A 20,077-nucleotide genomic window follows, 5' to 3' on the forward strand; every position below is an offset into this window, starting at 1 on the left:
ATGTGGCTCAGTGGTTAAGCACCCCTGGGTTCAATCACTGGTACCAAAAGAAGAAGAAAAACTTTCTTCTAAATGCTTGTAAGACCTAAACCTTCCTCCTGGGGCCAGGAAACAGCCAAATTTCTCTCCATTGCCTCATAACACTTGCTTCCTATTGCAGTCAAAATGTATACATGTTGCTACTATGAAATAAAACAGTAATACTTCCTATAATTTAAAGTTTAGTAAAAATTGACAAGTTTTTTTTTTAATATGTTGTAGGCACCAAGCAAACATTCCTAGAGAAACATGGATGGAGCTGGAAATCTGACAGTATCTTCTTCCAGTAATAACACGTGCCATGACACTATTGATGACTTCCGCAATCAAGTGTATTCCACCTTATACTCTATGATCTCTGTTGTGGGTTTCTTTGGCAATGGCTTTGTGCTCTACGTCCTCATAAAAACATATCATGAGAAATCAGCCTTCCAAGTATATATGATTAACTTAGCTGTAGCAGATCTCCTGTGTGTGTGCACATTGCCTCTCCGTGTGGTCTATTATGTTCACAAAGGCATTTGGCTCTTCGGAGACTTTTTGTGCCGCCTCAGCACCTATGCCCTATATGTTAACCTCTACTGTAGCATCTTCTTTATGACAGCCATGAGCTTTTTCCGATGTGTTGCAATTGTTTTCCCAGTCCAAAACATTAATTTGGTTACACAGAAAAAAGCCAGGTTTGTGTGTGTTGGCATTTGGATTTTTGTTATTTTGACTAGTTCTCCATTTTTAATGGCCAAATCTTACAAAGATGAAAAAAACAATACAAAGTGTTTTGAGCCTCCTCAGGACAATCAGGCCAAAAATCATGTTTTGATCTTGCATTATGTGTCATTATTCATTGGCTTCATCATCCCTTTTGTTATTATAATTGTCTGCTACACGATGATCATTTTGACCTTACTAAAAAATTCTATGAAGAAAAATATGTCAAGTCGTAAAAAGGCTATAGGAATGATCATAGTTGTGACAGCTGCCTTTTTAATCAGCTTCATGCCATATCATATTCAACGCACAATCCACCTTCATTTTTTACACAATGAAACTAAACCCTGTGATTCTGTCCTTCGAATGCAGAAGTCAGTGGTCGTAACCTTGTCTCTAGCTGCATCAAATTGTTGCTTTGACCCTCTTCTATATTTCTTTTCAGGGGGGAACTTTAGGAGAAGGCTGTCTACATTTAGAAAACATTCTTTGTCCAGCATGACTTATGTACCCAAGAAGAAGGCCTCCTTCCCAGAAAAAGGAGAAGAAATATGTAAAGAAGAATTTAAACCCATATCCAGTGTAAACCAATGAAGAGTTTCCCAAACATTTTCTAAAATCATTTACAATAAAAATTTCCATTAACAATTTGCAAATATTTAACTATGTGTGCCTCCTAATCTACCTCATTTATGCATCACATTATCAGATATTTTAAGTGTTAAGAATTCAACCCACAGCTAAAGGCTAAATTATAAACTAAGCCTTCTGTTATTTGGCAAGCAGCACAGTGTGTGAGAATAACACTACATTGGAAGCCAGAAAACCTAGATGCTAACCTGGTTTCTACTATATGATACTTGTGTAACTTTAGGATATGACATGAACTTTCTCATTTGTAAAACGGGAAATATTTGTTTGGCTTTCCATATAGGGCAATTGTAAACCTCAAATGAGATGTTATATTAAAGTTTTACTTTAAAAATATATAGTGAGGTGTCATTTTAAAGTATCCAGAGATGGTTTTCTTACTTAAATATATTGATTTTTATTTACTACATGGATTCTCAATTTTAAAAGAATTAGAACAAATTAAGGCCACAGTTAAATTCTTTATTTTTTTTAATTTGTTATATATGACAGCAAAATGCTTTACAATTCATATTACACACATAGACATAATTTTTCACATCTCTGATTGTATACACAGTAGAGTCACACCATTCGTATCTTCATACATGTACTTAGGATAATGATGTCCATCTAGCCACAGTTAAATTCTATTTCATGTAATTTAATTATTCCTACTTCCAAGCTTTTGTCTGTGTTCTCATTTTCACTCACAGTTCTACTCTTCCCATATAGAAACGTACCATAAAACCTTCAATCAGCTGGGCATGGTGGCACAAGCCTGAAATCCCAGTGGCTCGAGAGGTGAGGTAGGAGAATCACAGTTCAAAGCCAGCCTCAGCAATTTAGTGAGGCCCTAAGCAACATAGTGAGACCCTGTCTCAAAATAAAAGTAAGAAGGCCTGGAGATGTGACCCAGTTGTTAAGCTCCTCCCCCCCATCCCTGGGTTCAATTCCCAGGAAGAAGAAGAAGGAGAAGGAGAAGGAGAAGGAGAAGAAGAAGAGAAAAAAAGAAAGAAACTTCAGTCATCTGCAAACCCAAAATGAATTTGTTATTCTTTTGTTTCTCATGCATTTGTTGGTTAGTACTTATTTTCCCAATTTTTTTCATATCTCAGTATTTTCTCCAAAATTAGAGTGATCCTTCTGGAATCATCAACTCCTTGAGGTTGGAAATTGTATCTTTAAATGACAGTATCTAATATTTAATGAGCTCTAACTTTGTGCTATACACTGTTTTACATGCTTTACCTGTACCAATTCATTTAATGCTTCTAACTGCATTATGAAGTACCATTATTAACCCTATTTTGATGAATTAGAAACTGATTAGTTGTCTGTTGAGGTTCCTGTAACATTCTCTCCCTACATGACCACAGAGAGGTTTAGTAACTTGCCCAATATCAGATAGTTAGGAAGCATCAGAACCAAGGTTCAAACCCAGGCAGTCTGATGCCACAATACATGTTCTTAATTTGCTATACTATTCTGCTGGATTGTTTTCAAGTATAAAGTTTCAGAATGCAGGTCAGGTGTGGTGGCACATGACTATAATTCCAACAACTCAGGAGGCTGAGGCAGGAGGATCACAAGTTCAAGACCAGCCTCAGTAATTTAGTGAGGCCCTAAGCAACTTAGACTAAGTTCTCTGTAAATAAAATTTAGTGAGACTAAGCTGTCTCTAAAAAAATAAAATAAAATAAAAAGGGCTAAGGATGTGACTCAGTGGTTAAGCACCGCTGTTAAATCCCCAGTACCAAAAAACAAAAGTTTGAAAATACAGCATGAATAGGTTTTAGAGATCTGATAATGACTTAAAAACTGTTTTAAGACAGCAGATCTTGGGTTAAGTTTTCTTAACACACATATAAACATATGGAGAGAGAAAGGAGAGGAGAGGAGATGGGGAGAAGGGGGGGGGAAGCAGCAGCAAGGGTTTATTTTTAATGATTTATTTGTTTATTTTAAAAACCAGGTTTAATTAAACTGCATACTTAAATTCTTAAGTTAGGTGAACACATGAATTATGGCCTAAAGCCTATGGGTTTAGTTGGAAGAACATCTAAAGAATATTATATAGTATTTTAGCATATCAACATTAGAAGGACCTTCGTGTTTGTAATTCCTAATGGCAATATAATACCCTGTGGCATTAACATGCCACAGTCTTCACACACATTCCTTTGGTTGCCAACAGTCCTTTCAAACCTCATCAGCTATCTAAACTCTCTTTCAGATACACTTAAATTTTTACTTTGTTCAACCATTATGTCTTCTGTATCTTAAAAAATCATTTCTGATCTTAAAGAACATTCTATATTTTAGCCTCCAGAATAAACACAAGTGATTTTATGTGTTCAACTGATAACAAACTTTGGTTTTCTGGCTTATAGAATCTCCCAGTTTTTCATTCTAGTAACATGATTTTGCATTTATGCTTTTTTAAAAAATATTTTATATGTATGGACCTTTATTTTATTCATTTATTTATATGTGGTGCTGAGGATCGAACCCAGTGTCTCACACATGCTAGGCAAGCTCTCTACCACAGCCACAGCCTCAGCCCTGCATTTGTGCTTTTAATTAGCCTTTTAAGATAATTAAATCTTTCTCTCAGGATTTACCTTTAGTGACTAACTCCAATGGTGAAAAATTCAGAGGCTTGAAAAGTGAGATTAGATCTCAGAGCAATGTAAATTTGTGGGCCCTTTTTAGTAGGTACCATAGCACTGGAAGTAAGAACAGAAGCTCACTTATTCTATTCTACTTTATGTGTACAACCTGGGTTAGACTGGCTTTGCCTGATACAAAAATAGCGAAGTGTTTCTGAGAGGCCAAATCCAAAACATTTTCTTTGATCCATTCCAGATCTCTTTTACTCTAGATGAATCAAAAGACATTTTCTAACTCCTCATTCATCTGTTCATTACTTCACTTTTCTCTGCACTATATATAATCACGTCATAAAATCCCTTCCATGATAACCCTATTAAATCACAATAATACATATCTATTTTAAATTACAAAATCATAACCTGAAATTTATAAAACAGATTTACATGGAATATTTGCTCAAGTGACATTTAATTTTGTATCCATAAGGACCTTTCTCTTGAAAGCTAGTCACTTGAACTAGGAAATGTTTTGCATGTCAATAATTCTAGCTTAGAAAATAAGTTATCCTGATGGAAAAATGTCCTTTGGACACAGAATGTTGTATTCTCGATTATTCAAAGAGAAATGTAAGCTAAGGGCTTGTTATTGCCCAGTTTTGTTGCACTATAGGTAAACAAAAATTACCATATTTGTTCCTGAATAACCACAATTACCTTGGTTTGGTGTTATTGTTTTTACTTTCACCTTCTTAACTTGAAAGATTAATTGTTTCTTGAATACCCAGATAGATATGAGAACTAAAGATTGAAAAATAATGTTTTACACCCCATAACAAACCAAATTCATCTTTCTACAACTTTGGCAAATAATAATTCAAATTAATGTCTAATTTTGATCCCCCTTTTTAAAAACAACTTCAAACAACTGACAAAGAAAGCCAATAAAATTTATCCCCTTTAAGTCGTCTATGTAGTTTTCATTTTTATTGGATAAAGGTTATAATAGCTCAGCATAAGATCTGGCTCTTTTTTATGCACAGAAGGAATTTTTATTCCTAAATTAGCATCATGACTATTCTTCACGTATCTCAAAATTTTCACTTATATCTAACTACTAAACCTAATGCATTTAAATCTAATTATAAGACTTTTCCAAAGCAAATCCTGCATTCTTGTGGGGCTTGATTCTGATTCTGTTGTGCAATATTTGGTACTGAACATAACTGGTACTTTGAATTAATCCCTTTTCCTGTTCTAGAAGGTGAAATCTGTACTCTAATATTGTCAGAATATTGAAATAAACTTAAAACTTCTTGATTCAAGGGAATTAGAAGATAGTGTATTAACAGAAAAAAATGAGCCTTTCTCGAGGCTGAAATAATTAGGAATCCTTATATGAGTGTTCATATCATTAAAAAACCTCAGGACTCAGGGAGTACCTTGAGATAGTTTTAAAGAAGCAGCTTGAGATGTTATTGGGACAGTTTTTATCTAAGGACACATATGGGAATGCCCAGATGGATGACAAAAAATTCTGGTTAATTTTTAGAGTTCTTTCCCTGATCAACAGCATTATTTATTTATCAATCAACCTTAGGATATCCATTTGGTTTGCTTCCTTTCAAAACAATATTGACAGCCAAAAGAAGTAATCCTCTTGGTTGTTCCATTTTTTTATTATGAATTATTCAACTGGATTTCTAGTACAAATTCTCTGGTGATTTTGGACAACATGAGCCAGTTTTTCTGAGACCTGCCCTCTATACCCTCTCCTCTCAGCCCCAATCCAGCCCTGAACAAAATAAGTTGAAAAAAAAAAGGTTTCTAGGACTAAAATTTTGAGGCCACAACTCTGAAACACAGAATTAAATAAAATCTCAAGGTCTTGTTAATCAAGCTATTACAAATATGGTTATGGTACTTTCAATATAGAGACCTATTATAATTATCTTGACTATGCCTACAATGTGGATGTTTCACTAATTAAAAATCTTGCATTCTGGAAATTGAAAAGGGTCACACAGCTCAAATTCCCATACTTTGTTTGAGTCCCCTCTAGAGTTTCCTGTGGACGTTTTATTAATCCTCTTTTAAAATAACAAAGAATTCAAAAAGAGTACAAGACCACAAAAAGGAAACAAAGAACAAGTGCAATGAATAGATAAGAATTATAAATATAGTTAGCTATTAATCCAATTATATCAATAATTGCCTTAAATGTGAACAGTCCAAATATATGAATGAAAAGACAGAGACTGTGAGAGTGGATTAAAAAAAAAGACCAACTATATGTTATCTACAAGAAACCCACTTTAAATGTAAAGACTGAGATAGATTAAAATTAAGTGGATGGAGGAAGATATACTCTGATAACACTAATAAAAATAAACCTAGATACATATATGAATTTCTAAAAAGGAGGCTTCAGAGCAAGGGAAATTTTGAGTGATAAAGGGGGTCACTACATAAAAATAAAAGGGTCAATTCTTCTCAAAGACATAAAAATCCTTAGTGAGTATGTGCCTCACAGCTTAGCATCAAAGTGCATGTGGCAAAAATAGAACTGCAATGAGAAATAGATGAATCCACTATTATAGTTGAGTACTCCCAACATCTCTGTATAATTGACAGATCCAGCAATTACAAAACCAGCAATGGCATACTTGAACCAAACAGCACCATCAATCAACTGGATCTAATTGACATCTATAGAATACTTCATTCAACAATAGCAGAATGCACATTCTGCTCAAGCTAAATGAAAATTCACTAAGAAAAACCACATTCCAGGCAACAAAAACACACTTAACCAAATTTTCAAAATAAAAATCATACAAAGTATGCTCTCAGACCACAAACAAATTAAACTAGAAACCAATAATAGAAAGATTACTTTGAAAACTCCTACGCACTTGGAAATTAAACAACACACTTCTAAATAACACATGGATCAAAGACGAAATCTCAACAGAAACTTTTAAATGTTGTTAAATAGATGAAAATACAAATTACCAAATTTTCAATATGCAATGAGACCAGTGCTTGTAGAGAAGTTTACAGCATTGAAAGTATATATTAGAAAAGAACAACAATCTAAAATCAATAATCTAAACTTCAACTTTAGGACACAAATATAGAGGGGCAATTTAAATTCAAAGTAAGCCAAAGAAAAGAGATAAAAATTGGAGCAGAAGTAACTGAATCTGAAAAACAGGAAATCAATAGGAAAAAACAACATCCCCAAAAGCTGGTTCTTAAAAGAAATAAAGTTGATAATCCTCTAACCAGATAAAAAGAGAGAAACCACAAATTACTAACATCAAAAATGAAAGAGGAGCCACTTCTATTGGTTCGCACAGACATTAAAGGGATAATAATGGACTATTGTAAACATTTCATGCCTCAAACCTTAAAAATCTAGATGAAATAGACCAAGACCTTGAAAGATACAATCTTACTACAACTCAAGAATAGAGAACCTAAATATAACTGCATCTATTAATGAAATTGAATTAATAAATAATAATCTTCCAAACAGAAAGAACCTAGCCCAGACTGGTTCACTAGGGAATTCTATCAAACACTGAAGGAAAAAAATGATATCAATATTTTACAGTCTCTTTTAGAAAATAGAAGAGAGAATATCCTTGACTCACTCCATAAAACCATCACAAGGCCTAAACCAAAGGCATTGTAAGAAAGGAAAAATACAGGTTAATATCTCTCATGAATGTCCGATGCAATTCTTCAATAAAATATTGATCAATCAATCCTACAGTGTATTAAAAAATGATGCACAAGAACAAAATGAGATTTATTATGTGTATACAAGGCTGGTTCAACATTCAAAAATCAATTAGGAACCAGGCACAGAGGCATGTACCTATAGTAGCTATTTGGAGCCTGAAGCAGGAGGATCACTTGAACCCAAGAGTTCAAGACCAGCCTGGAACACATTGTGAGACCCTATCTCATAAAAACATCAATTAATGAAATCCATCACATCAACAGTCTAAAGAAGAAAAATCAGAATCACATAATATTATTAATGAAAGTATCTGGAAAAAATCTAACATTAATATATAATACATATTAAAAATAAAACTTTCAGCAAACTAAAAATAGAGGGGAACTTCCTCATCTTGATTAGAAAACAACAACAACAAATCTGACAACATACTATACCCTAAGATTTGGAAGAAAGTGAGATATATCCTCACTACACCCTTATTTAACATTGCACTGGAAGTCCTAGTTAATACAATTATTCTAGAAAGGAAGATAAACCCATAATTTTTTTAATTATAAATACTTTACTTCAACTAGAAGGTACAATCTCAGGGGTTTCATAGTTTAAAAAGCTACAATCACATCATGTTGAAACTACATTAAAAAAACAGGGCTGTAAATGAAACTGCTTTTGACCTCACCCATTTCTGCACAGACTTTGTGGAATCTGCACAAGGAAATATCTTCTCCTTTGCTCTAATTAATTGTTATTGTACGTAAGTTGCTTTCTATTCCAGCATATCCAGAGTAGTGAAATAACAAGGCCAGCCACGTAGCCAATGGTCTCTCCAAGCGTACAAGAGATGGGTCATACCTGCCATGGTCTTTCCCAATCCAGTGGAATAGGAAATGCTCTAAGCCATGCTCCTACAAAACTAGAAATTGTAGTGATCTGGAGACTATTCTCCCAAATAGATGTAATTCCATTTCTACTGAAAACTCTTAGTCATGCTTTGAGGTTTGATCCTAACAAACATAAACAAGGTATGGTAGTAAAAGTAGACAAAAGAACTGCAAATAAAAATGTTTCCAACACAAACTCTATTAGTGGTGCTCCATATAGAACAAAAATCACATGAAAGGAAAAGCAAGACATAAGAAAATAGATACAACATTTCAAAATTCTGATTACCTTAGGTGATAATGAATTTCTTTTAGAAATACATTTGGTTTCACTACCAAATATAATACTACATTGACAGCAGTTACAAAAACAGAATAGATGCACTACCACATCAAGTGCGTTTCCAATATTGAAAAGTTCTCCAAGAATACTGATGGAATGAAGATGCTTAGGATAATTGAAAATATGCATAAAAGATGGGTATACAGTAGTCTCTTGATATCTGTATCTTTCATGATGTTTTCTTTGGTGGCTATCTAACTCTCCTGCCCACGGAAGGGAAGGGGAGGCACTGCCTCCCACTGTCAGGTGCGACAGGCTGCCATGACCCTCTTAAACCGATAATTTTTGAGGTACTGTTTGTGGCTACATTTCCTGGATGGACATAATACAACAAGCAAGGATGAAACTAGTTTCAATTTTAGTTAAGAATACAGTTCACAGAGTAAAGCTGTTGGTATTCAAATCAAAGAACTCTCTTAAATTATAATGGCATAATTGTCTATCTAATCATGTCTATCATTGTCTGTCTAATCCAAGGTCTGGGATTATCTAATCCCAAAACATAAAAAAAGTTCTGGAATTAACAAGTATGTAGAGACAGGTTGTAAGATAAAAAGTTAACGTACAAAGTCAATTGCTTTCCTATAATTCAGCAAAAAACATTTGGAATTTAAAATTAAAACCACAACACTATTAATATTAGCAGTTAAAAAATACATATAAATATAACAAAATATGTACACAATTTATATGCAGAAACTCTAAAACTGATGAAAGAAATCAAGAACTAAATAAATGGACGTATGTTACATATATATGCATAAGAAAACTGAATATAGGCAAGATATAAATTCTTCTCATTGTATTTCCAGTCAAAATCCCAAAATGGTATTTTTTTTCCAAAATGGTATTTTTTAGGTAGCAACAAATTGTTTCTAAAGTACATATGAGAGGGCAAAAGACTCAGAAAAGCAATCATAATATTGAAGGAAAAAAAGTATTATAAGTGAAACTATCCAAGTTCTACACTTACCTAAAAGCTACAATAATCAAGATAGTGTGATATTGGCAATTAATAGACAAATATTTCAATAGAACAGAGTAGGGAATTAATCTATAAATTTCATCTAACAGATATTCTGTGTACCTACAGTGTGATGTGGGTGCATGGGCATCTTTATACACTAATTGACAATATTTAACCATTAAAAACTCTACTGGCTTCTTCTACAAAAGAGGAAAGAAATTCTAACTAAACTGCCATACATATAACATATTTTTGTTCTTGTGAAACACAGAAGTTAAAGACAGATTAAATGAAAATTATCCCTAAGCCTGTTATCCAGAGATAATCATTACTAACATTGACATTTTATTATCTATATTTCCAAGTGCTTTTCTATTCATATGCCTACATAAAATATATAATCTTTTCAAAATGAGCCCATACTATACATGTGGAACTTTTTTTTAGGTAATGAGGTTTGAAACCAGGCGCATTCTACCACTGAGTTACATCATCAGCACTTTTTATTTTGTTTTTTATTTTCAGAAAGGGTCTCACTAAGTTGCTAAGGTTGGCCTTGAACTTGTTATCCTCCTGCCATGGTCTCCCAAAATCTCTGTGATTACAGGCATGCACCACTGTACCTGGTTATACTGGGACATTGTAACTTAATTTTTTTATACTAAATAATTTGAATCTCATGCTGTGTCAATAATATACTTCTATTTCACTTCTCATAGATGTGCCATAATTTATGTAATTGATTCCCTATAATTGGACACTTAGAGTGTTTCCTATTGTTTGGTATTGCAAATAATGCTATAATGAGCACTGTTACACATATTCCTTTTTGCATAAAACAGAAGATTTCGTTAGAACAAGTCTTAAACATGAAATTGTCAGGTCAAAATGTTTACCTTTGCTAGTGTTTGGTGCATTTCCTAGCAACAATATTTTGCTCACTTAAAATAATCCTTTCCCTTTTAAATAGATTTCCTATATTTAATCTTATTATCTTTGAAATAATCATGTTAAGCACTTCATACTCTTTTTTATTGATGTTTAAAAAAATAAATGACAGAGGAAAGCATTACAATTTTTATTACACACATATACCACAATTTTTCATATTTTTGTATATAAAGTATTTTGACACTCAATTCGTGTCTTCATATACGTACTTTGGAAAATGATGTCTATCACATTCCACCATCCTTGCTAATCCCCTGCCCCCTCCCTTTCCCTCCCACCCCTCTGCCCTATCTAGAATTCATCTATTCTTCCCATGCTCCCCCTCCCTACCCCACTATGATTCAGCCTCCTTATATCAGAGAAAACGTTCGGCATTTGTTTTTTGGGATTGGCTAACTTCACTTAGCATTATCTTCTCCAGTGCCATCCATTTACCTGCAAATGCCATGATTTTATTCCCTTTTATTGCTGAGTAAAATTCCATGGTGTATATATGCCACATTTTTTTTTATCCATTCATCCACTTGAAGGGCATCTAGGTTGGCTCCACAGTTTAACTATTGAAGCACTGCATACTTTTAAACAAAATGATATTTTTACCAGAAAGATTTCTTCCTCTTTATTTGATAAAGTAATTTAATCCATATGTTTGATGACTAGAACAATTTTAGTATCCAACTTGAGCTTCCTTTGTTCTTTTTAACTTTTCTCATTTTGCCAGATGATGTAATATTCTCTCCCTCTAACAGTAGTTTTCTGTGTGTCTTTCCCTTTGCTTCTTCCCTATTTGTTACTAAGGCCTTAGTTAAGCTACTTATATTTCTGTGTCTTTAAGGAAGGCACACTTAAGTATCTGCCATCTACTATATCAGCTCTGCTAGGTTTCACTAACCTCTTTCCAAGCTTCCTAGGGCTAAAAATAGCTTTACTGGTAACTTATTAGTCATTAGGATGTTAGATTACTCTTTGCCCTAGGAGTAGGAAAATAGGCCATGGCAGCAGGGCAGTAACACTATAAATTAGGAGCACTGTTGTAACATGAAAAGTACTTGTTATAGTGAAGAAAATAGGATAAAAAATTTGTGTTGGCTCTTTCTTTGTCCCTGATCCCATCCTTGCCTGCATTTTGAAAGCTCACCTAATGTGACTGTTCCCTTTCCCCTTCAATTCACTCTTCTTCTTTATTACAAACATATACTCAGGGGCTGGAGATATAGCTCAGTTGGTAGAGCGCTTGCCTCACATGCACAGCCCTAGGTTTGATCCCCAGCACCACACACACACACACAAAAAAAAAAAAACCCATAAACATATATTCATTTTAGTAACAATTATTTTTGCATGCCCACCATATTCCAAACACTTTTTGCATAGTGAACACTTTGTGTTTGATAGTTTTCAGGATCATACCTGAAGAATACTGGTTAGAAAACTCTAACTTAGTCTATTTTGTGCATAAAATGAGGAATGGTACATTTTCTCTTTGGGACAAAACTATTTGTATGGCAGTTGAGATAGCACATTATACCAAAAATGTAAACTAGCCGTAACTGTAAGAAATACAAAAAGTAAATTAATAAGTTCATTTTTATGCATCTATCATTTATAACTAACTTCAGAGCAGTTTCCAGAATTAAAAATACTAGCCATTTGAAGGTAACAGAGGTGAGCTGTAACTTCAAAACATCATACTGCAGCCAGGCACAGTGGCACACATCTGTAACCCCAGTAATTCCAGAGGCTGAGGAAGGATCACAAGTTCAAGGTTAACCTCAGCAACTTATAGAAACCCTCTCTCAAATAAAACATTAAAAAGGCTGGGGATGTAGCTCAGTGGCAAATCATCCCTGGGTTCAATTCTCAGCCTAAATTAATAAATAAATACCATAAGCATGTACAATTTTTATTTATTAATTAAAATAATTAATAAATCAACTAACTAATAAAATAAAGACAGTCCTTTCTACCATGAGCAAAGTTGTGAAATGAGTAGAGCTCTACTGCACTTGTAATAGAAGTTATGTCAGGCTCCTGAAAACCCACATTGTGCAGTTTTTATTCAGATAATTTAACAGAAGTGCTCTGAGTTGGCCTTTCCCCAGAACCCATATTTTCCTAGCTCCTTCCTGCAAACTCTTATCAAAACAGATTTGTTCTACTCCATTCAGGCTGAGTTTACTGTTTTCTAATGCAACAACTAAAAAATAATGGACAAAGGAAAACGAGAGAGAGAGAGAGAGAGAGAGAGAAGGGATGAAGGGAAGAAAGAAATAGAAAATTCTTCCAGTATGCTTAGGCTACATTTCATTCCTCATTTCTTTCTTACACATATACACCTCATTTTGCCCTCATTAAAACATGTGTACCTTTTTTTTTTTTGCAACTGTACAGAAAAAACAGTTTTTTATTAAATTTATGATTACTGGTTTATTATAAAAAGATATAATTCAGGAAGAGCCAAATGGAAGATATGTATGGGATAAGATATGGGGGAAGGGGCACACAGCCTCCATGCATTCCCTGGGCATGCCATTCTCTTCCAGCACTTGCAGGTAGAACAATTCTTTCTTTGTTCACAGATTTTTTTTTTTGTTCTTTTTAGATATATGTGACAGTAGAGTGTATTTTGACATATTATTACATACATGGAGTATAACTTATTCTAATTAGGATTCTATTTTTGTGGTTGTACATGATGTGGAGTTTCACTGGTCATGTATTCATACATGAACATAGGAAAATTGTGTACATTTTACCAGTGATCTCCCATAGAAAAAATGCCTTAAATGACTAACTCTCTGTAGATCAAATTAACAATAACAACAATAGAATTAGAGCTAATAGTTTTATGGTTTATCAGTAGGGCTTAAACATTTTTTTAGGTTTTAAAAAATTTATTCATTTCCTAATTTTTCCTTTCTTTCCCACAAGCTTTCATTAAACCAATTGTCAAATGTCAGGTTAACAGAAAAGCAGCTTAGTGACAGACTGAATTGGAAGACCAGCACAAATCTTAGCCTCTTAGGCTAGTTAGATACTGCTTTGGTAGATACACTTTGTTGTGCCCATTTGATGGATGAGGAAACCGAGACCTAGAAAGTTTAAGCAGTTTGTCCATAGTTTCTTGACCACATTCTCCACACTGGATGAATTCTGGCTCTGCCAAGCCCTCTAGGGAAGGTGAGGTCTTCCACATCCATTAGACCTTGACCCGGTAGGCCAGACACCAGAAACCAACATCAAGAAGCTGGCTCAGAGACAGCAAGAGTTAGGCTGTGAATCAGCAGAGCTGATTCTATCATACATCTGGGCCTGCACCAGATTGACATAGAAAGGCACACCAAACATTGAACATGACATTTTAGAGTCATGTTCCATTAACCGCCTAAAGAAAAGCCACAGTTCTTTTTTTTTCTAACCTTTTTTTTAAAAAATAGGTGTGAACATACTTTATATACAGAGATGCAAAAATTGTGCTCTATATGTGTAATAAGGATTGTAATGCATTCCACTGTTGTCTTGTATGAAAGAAGAAAGAAAGAAAGAAAGAAAGAAAGAAAGAAAGAAAGAAAGAAAGAAAGAAAGAAAGAAAGAAAATAGAGCTTAAACTTTTCATGGTTCCATCACAAAAAGGTGGTAAGTATGTGAGGTGATGCATATGTTAGTTTGGGTTAACCATTCCACAATGTGTGTGTATGTGTGTGTGTGTGTGTATCTAAAAACATGTTTTATACCATGTACATATATAATTGTATATAACATATACAATTTTATTTATTAATTAAAATTATAGTAAAAATAACAATTGTAAAGCCAATAAGAAAAGAATTAATAAAGACAATTGTGAGGTAGAGCAAGGTGTCAGAAGAGTAACATCCTCCAGTGGTTCTTTCCCCAGAGAGACAATAATTTGAACAGTTATTCAGGATGCAAACTATTTTCACAAAAACCAAGGAATCCAAGTAAGAGACCACAGTACCTGCTTTTTTAGTAATATAAGAAGACAGATACACTGAAGAAGGCAGAAAGAAAAGAGTTGCTAGCATCACCCCTCCCCCAGTTCCAAGTAGCACAGCCCAGAGAGAGAGACCTCCTGATGGGGGAAGGGGTAGGGGATTAAATTCAGGCCTTAGACTTGAGACCCAGACCAGGCCTGCCACAGGTGAAATCCAATGCCAGGCAAACCCCAATTACCCACCCCCAGACAAACACCCATGAACTGAGCTGTTGGAATTGTATTAACCAACCAAGCAGCTAACTGCCTCCACCATCACTTCTCCAAACTCAGGTGCAAAAGGGGGAATCAAGACTCTCCCTCTGAGGAACAGGGCACAGAGGCTTCCATAGGACTTGCCTTAAAGGTCTACCTGGGCTTATTGTACTAAGGCTTAGCACCAGGCAGAAACACAAGGCCTCTATACTCAGACCAGAGTTTTCACTGAGTCCATAGGACTGACCAGACATCAAAGACTGTGTAACCGTGGGACAGGGTCAAGTTTTGGTGTGCACCATTGTCAGGCGTGGAGTGGGCCTGGAGAACCACCATGTGCTCAGACTGCCAAGGTCCCTGTGGCTATGAGACTCTGGTGTGACCCAGGCTAGTGTCAGCCTTAGTGGCCAAGAAAATCCCTTCATCTACACTACTCCAACCTCAGGTAGTATAGTGTGGAGCAAGACTCCATTTGTTGGGGACAGGACAGGGTAGTAAGCTCAGGACTTTGCCCTAGAACATACTGCTGGACTAGCAAATCCTAATTAAGTAGAAGCTAATAGTCCCCATACCAAGACTTGCCAGCTGATGGAACCTCTGAAAGGGCTCCAATAGCAGGGGAAGATACACAGCACCAGTCTATCAGACCTCTATTCCAGCCAGTACACCTGTGACTGATTGCAGGCGTCTTAGGCCATGAGTCTACTTGAACAGTTAAGAGCCAATAGCAGTGTGGGTCTTGATCCTACCTGAGTCCTATGCTAATTTTGATGGGCTTTGGGCACAGAGTGTGACATAGCTTGTCAGTGCTGGTAGCCACAGGCATGACATAGGAAACTGGTACACATTCCCTCATGTTGATTTTTCCAAGAGGAATCTAGCAATGTATGACCACAGAATAGTGACTGTGCATGAAGTGTCTGCGCCTACCCCAGACCCAGGGAAAGTTTTGAGAGGATGGGCTACACTTTTTAGGTATTCCTCTATTCCATGCTGTACAACTCACCAACAGCAGATTTGGGGAAACCTGGGATTAGATTGCCCTCAAATTCTGAAAGGGTGGCACTTCTTGTCTTTGGCCTTGCCTCCAGGAGCCCAAACACCAGATTTACAGAAAATCTGAAATTAAGACTCCACCTATGGCTGAAATAATGGAATTATGTATAAACTTAGAGAATACAGAGCATGCTTAGAATTTCTGGAAAGACAGAAAACAGGCACAAACAAAGCCAGATTATGAAGACTGGAATAAACACCTAATTCTTCACTACCTAGAAGACACCACACACTGAACACCAGGAGGTTTCAGGAAAACGGGACCTCACCTAATGGACAAAATATCAGAAACTGATCTGGTAGTAACAAGCATGGATAAACACTCCAATAAAGAATTTTAAAGAGCTACTTTAAGGAACACAATGATCTTCAAAAAATAAAGAGAAAAGATATAATACTCAAACAGAAATACTTAATGGAGAGATGGAAGGATTTTTTTTAAAAAAATGAAATCCTTGAACTGAAAAATATATTGAGTGAAATTTTAAAAGTGATAGAGACATTATAGCAGAATATATCAAACAAAAGATATAATTAGCTCAGATACAGGCTTCTGGAAAACACACAGAGAAGAAGAAAGAATCTCTTCATATGAGAAGTTTGAGACAGCCTTAGATACTGAAGCAGGAAAGCAGGAAAATCTCATATTACTGCAACTCTAAGAATTAGAAAGACAAGAACAAATAAAACCCTAAATTAATAGAAGGAAAGAAATTATAAAAATCAAAGCAGAAATAAAGAAACAGAAAAAAAAGCACAAAAGATCAACAAAATAAAAAAACTGGTTCTTGGGTTGTGGTTGTGGCTCAGCGGAAGAGCACTTGCCTAGCATGTGTAAGGCACTGGGTTCCATCCTCAGCACCAAATAAAAATAAATAAATAAAATAAAGGTATTGTGTCCAACTACAACTAAAGAAACTTTTGGGAAAAAAAAATACTGTTTAAAAAAAAAAGAACTGGTTCTTCAAAAAAATAGTTAAAATTGAGAAACACTTAGCTAGACCAACTTAGGGGGAAAAAAAGACTCAAAAAAATCAAAGATGAAAATTGAGATATTACAACTGGCATCACAGAAATACAAAGGATCATTAAAGATTATTATGAATAACAATATGGAAATACATTTGATAACCTAGAAGAAATGGAAAAATTCTGTATGCAAACACTTTACCAAGATTGAATCATAAGCTGCTTCTCTGGGAAAATACCAATTGGCAGAGGATGCTGGTGCAGCAGGATGTCCCAGAGGTCCTGGAGATCCCAGAATGGGCCATTTCTTGGCTACTTATACAGAGGCTTCAACAGTGGTTGCTGAGGCGGTAGTTGTGGTAGTGGTTGGAGTTGGAGCCTGGCCATGGCAGCAGGGCTCCTGGAGGCAAGGCCAAAGACAAGAAGTGCATCCTGGTCATGAAGCTGGGACACCTGGTCGAGGACATGAAAATCAAGCTCCTGGAGGATATCTATCTGTTCTCTTTGCCCATCAATGAGTCTGAGATCATTGACTTTTTCCCTGGGGGCATCACTCAAGGAGGAGGTTTTTGAAGATCATGCCTGTACAGAAGCAGACTCTACTGGCCAGTAGATCAAATTCAAGGCATTTGTGGTTATCAAGGACTACAATAGTCATGTTGGCCTGAGGGTTAAGTGTTCCAAGGAGGTAGCTACTGCTGTCAGAGGGGCCACCATCCTGGTCAAGTTCTCCATTGTTCCTGTGTGGGGAATATACTGGGGGAACAATATTGGCAAGCCCCACACTGTCCCTTGCAAGGAGACAAAACATTGTGGTTCTGTGCTGAGGCCATTCATCTTTGCCCCCAGAGGTACTGACATTGTGTCAGCCCCTGTGCCCAAGGAGCTGTTGCTGCTGGCTGGTATTGATGACTGCTACACTTCTGCCAAGGGCTGCACTGCCACCCTGAGCAGTTTTGCCAAGGCCACCTTTGATGCCATCACCAAGACATACAGCTATTTGACCCCTGATCTCTGGAAAGAAACTGTTCACCAAGTCTTCCTATCAGGAATTCACTGATCATCTTGTGAAAACCCACACCAAAGTCTGTACAGATGACCCAGGCTCCATCCAGCTGTAGCTAAAACATAAGGTTTTTATATAAAAAAAAAGAAATTAAAGCACATTAAACCTATTTTAAAAACAAAGATTGGATCATGAAGAAAAAAAAAATCTGATTGTACCAAAAAACAAGTAAAAGATTAAATCACTAATAAAAACTGTCCCACCGAAGAAAATCCCCACACCAGGGCTGGGGTCGTGGCTCAGCGGTAGAACACTCACCTAGTACATGGGAGGCCATGGGGTCAATCCTCAGCACCACATTAAAAAAATTAAAAAATAAAATAAATGTATTTTTTAAAAAAGGAAATCCCCACACCAGATTGCCTTACGTGCTAAATTCTACAAAAAAATTTTAAAGAACTGATATCAAATATTCTTAAACTATTCCCCAAAATTGAAGAGAATTCATCCAAACATATTCCACAAAGTAGCACTGCCCTGATAACCAAACCAAACAAGGACACAACAAAAAAAGATAACTACTGTCTAACAACTTGGATAAATATACATGCCAAAATCCTCAACAAAATACTACCAAATGGAATCCAACAGCACATTAAAAATATTATTTGCCATGATGAAGTAAGATTCATCATAGGGAAACAAAGATGGTTCAACATACACAAATCAGTAAATGTGATCAATGCATCAAAAGAATGAAAGACAAAAACTGTCTGATTTTCTCAATGATGCTAAAGAAGCATTTAATAAAATTCAGTATCTCTTCATGATTAAAATGCTAAATGAATCAGGAATAGAAAGAAAGTATCTCAAAATAACAAAGGCCATAATCAATAAATCAGCAGCTAATGTTATGCTGAATGGAGAAAAGTTGAAAGCTTTCTAAGTCTGGACAAGAAAGACACACACTTTCACCAATTTTCAATATTGTACAGGAAAGCCTAGCCAAAGCAACCAGGCTAGGCATACAAATTGGAAAAGAGGAAGTCAAGTTGTCACTATTTGTAGATGACATCATGTTACATATAGAAAACCCCAGAGACTTCACCCACAACTCTTAGAACTAATAAATGGATACAGCAAAGTTACAGAATACAAAATAAATATATCAAAACCAGAAACGTTAGTAACATTGCTATATGCGAATTGCAAATTTTCTGAAATAGAAATCAAAAAAGCAATTTCATTTATACTCACTTATGAAAAATAAAATACTGAGGAATAAATTTTTTTAAAGAAGTGAAAGATCTCTACAATGAAACAAATTATTGATGAAACCATTGAAGAGGACACTAAAAATTACAAAGACATCTCATCTTCATAAGTTGAAAGAATAAATGTTGTTAAAATATCTATACAGCCCAAAGTGATCTACAGACTCAATGCAATCTCTATCAAAGTAACAATAATATTCTTCACAAAACTGGAAAAACATCCTGAAATTTGTGTGGAAGCACACAAACCCCAAAATAGCCAAAGCCACCTTGGGCAAAAAGAATCAAATGGAGGAATTATAGTACTTGAATTCAAAACATACTACAAAGCTGTAATAATCAAAACAGTGTGATATTGACATAAAAAGACATATTGACAAGTAGAACAGAGAAACTAGAAGTAAACCCACATATCTGCAGCCAACTGACTTTTGACAAAGATGCTAAGAACACATCATACATAAATGGAGTATAATTTCTCATTCTTCTAGAAGTACATGATGTAGAAACACACCAGTCATGTAGTCATATATGCACAGAAGGCAATAATGTCCATTCATTCTACTGTCATTCCTACCCCCAGACACCCTCCCCTTCCTTCACTCCCCTTTGCCTAGTCCACAGTACCTCTATTCTTCCCTAGTACTCCCTTATTGTGAATTACCATCTGCATATCA

At 35.4% G+C, this 20,077-nt stretch overlaps 1 protein-coding gene and 2 pseudogenes across 1 annotated transcript in view; 2 read left to right on the forward strand and 1 right to left on the reverse strand.

Annotated features, from left to right (window-relative positions):
- Positions 1–1,734, forward strand: part of Cysltr1 (cysteinyl leukotriene receptor 1) — a 15,724-nt gene extending 13,990 nt beyond the window's left edge. Inside the window, exon 3 of the mRNA XM_015507507.2 lies at positions 262–1,734. Within this exon, the coding sequence (XP_015362993.1) occupies positions 289–1,341 (1,053 nt within the window). The 5' untranslated portion in view covers positions 262–288 and the 3' untranslated portion in view covers positions 1,342–1,734. The remainder of the gene's footprint in view (positions 1–261) is intronic.
- A 6,599-nt stretch (positions 1,735–8,333) lies between these two features.
- LOC107160938 lies at positions 8,334–9,494 on the reverse strand (annotated as a pseudogene).
- Positions 9,495–14,499: 5,005 nt separating this feature from the next.
- On the forward strand, positions 14,500–18,241 carry LOC107160932 (annotated as a pseudogene).
- Positions 18,242–20,077: the final 1,836 nt, after the last annotated feature.

The sequence above is a fragment of the Marmota marmota genome, unplaced genomic scaffold (genome assembly GCF_001458135.2).
Source record: "Marmota marmota marmota unplaced genomic scaffold, marMar, whole genome shotgun sequence".
NCBI lineage: Eukaryota > Metazoa > Chordata > Mammalia > Rodentia > Sciuridae > Marmota > Marmota marmota.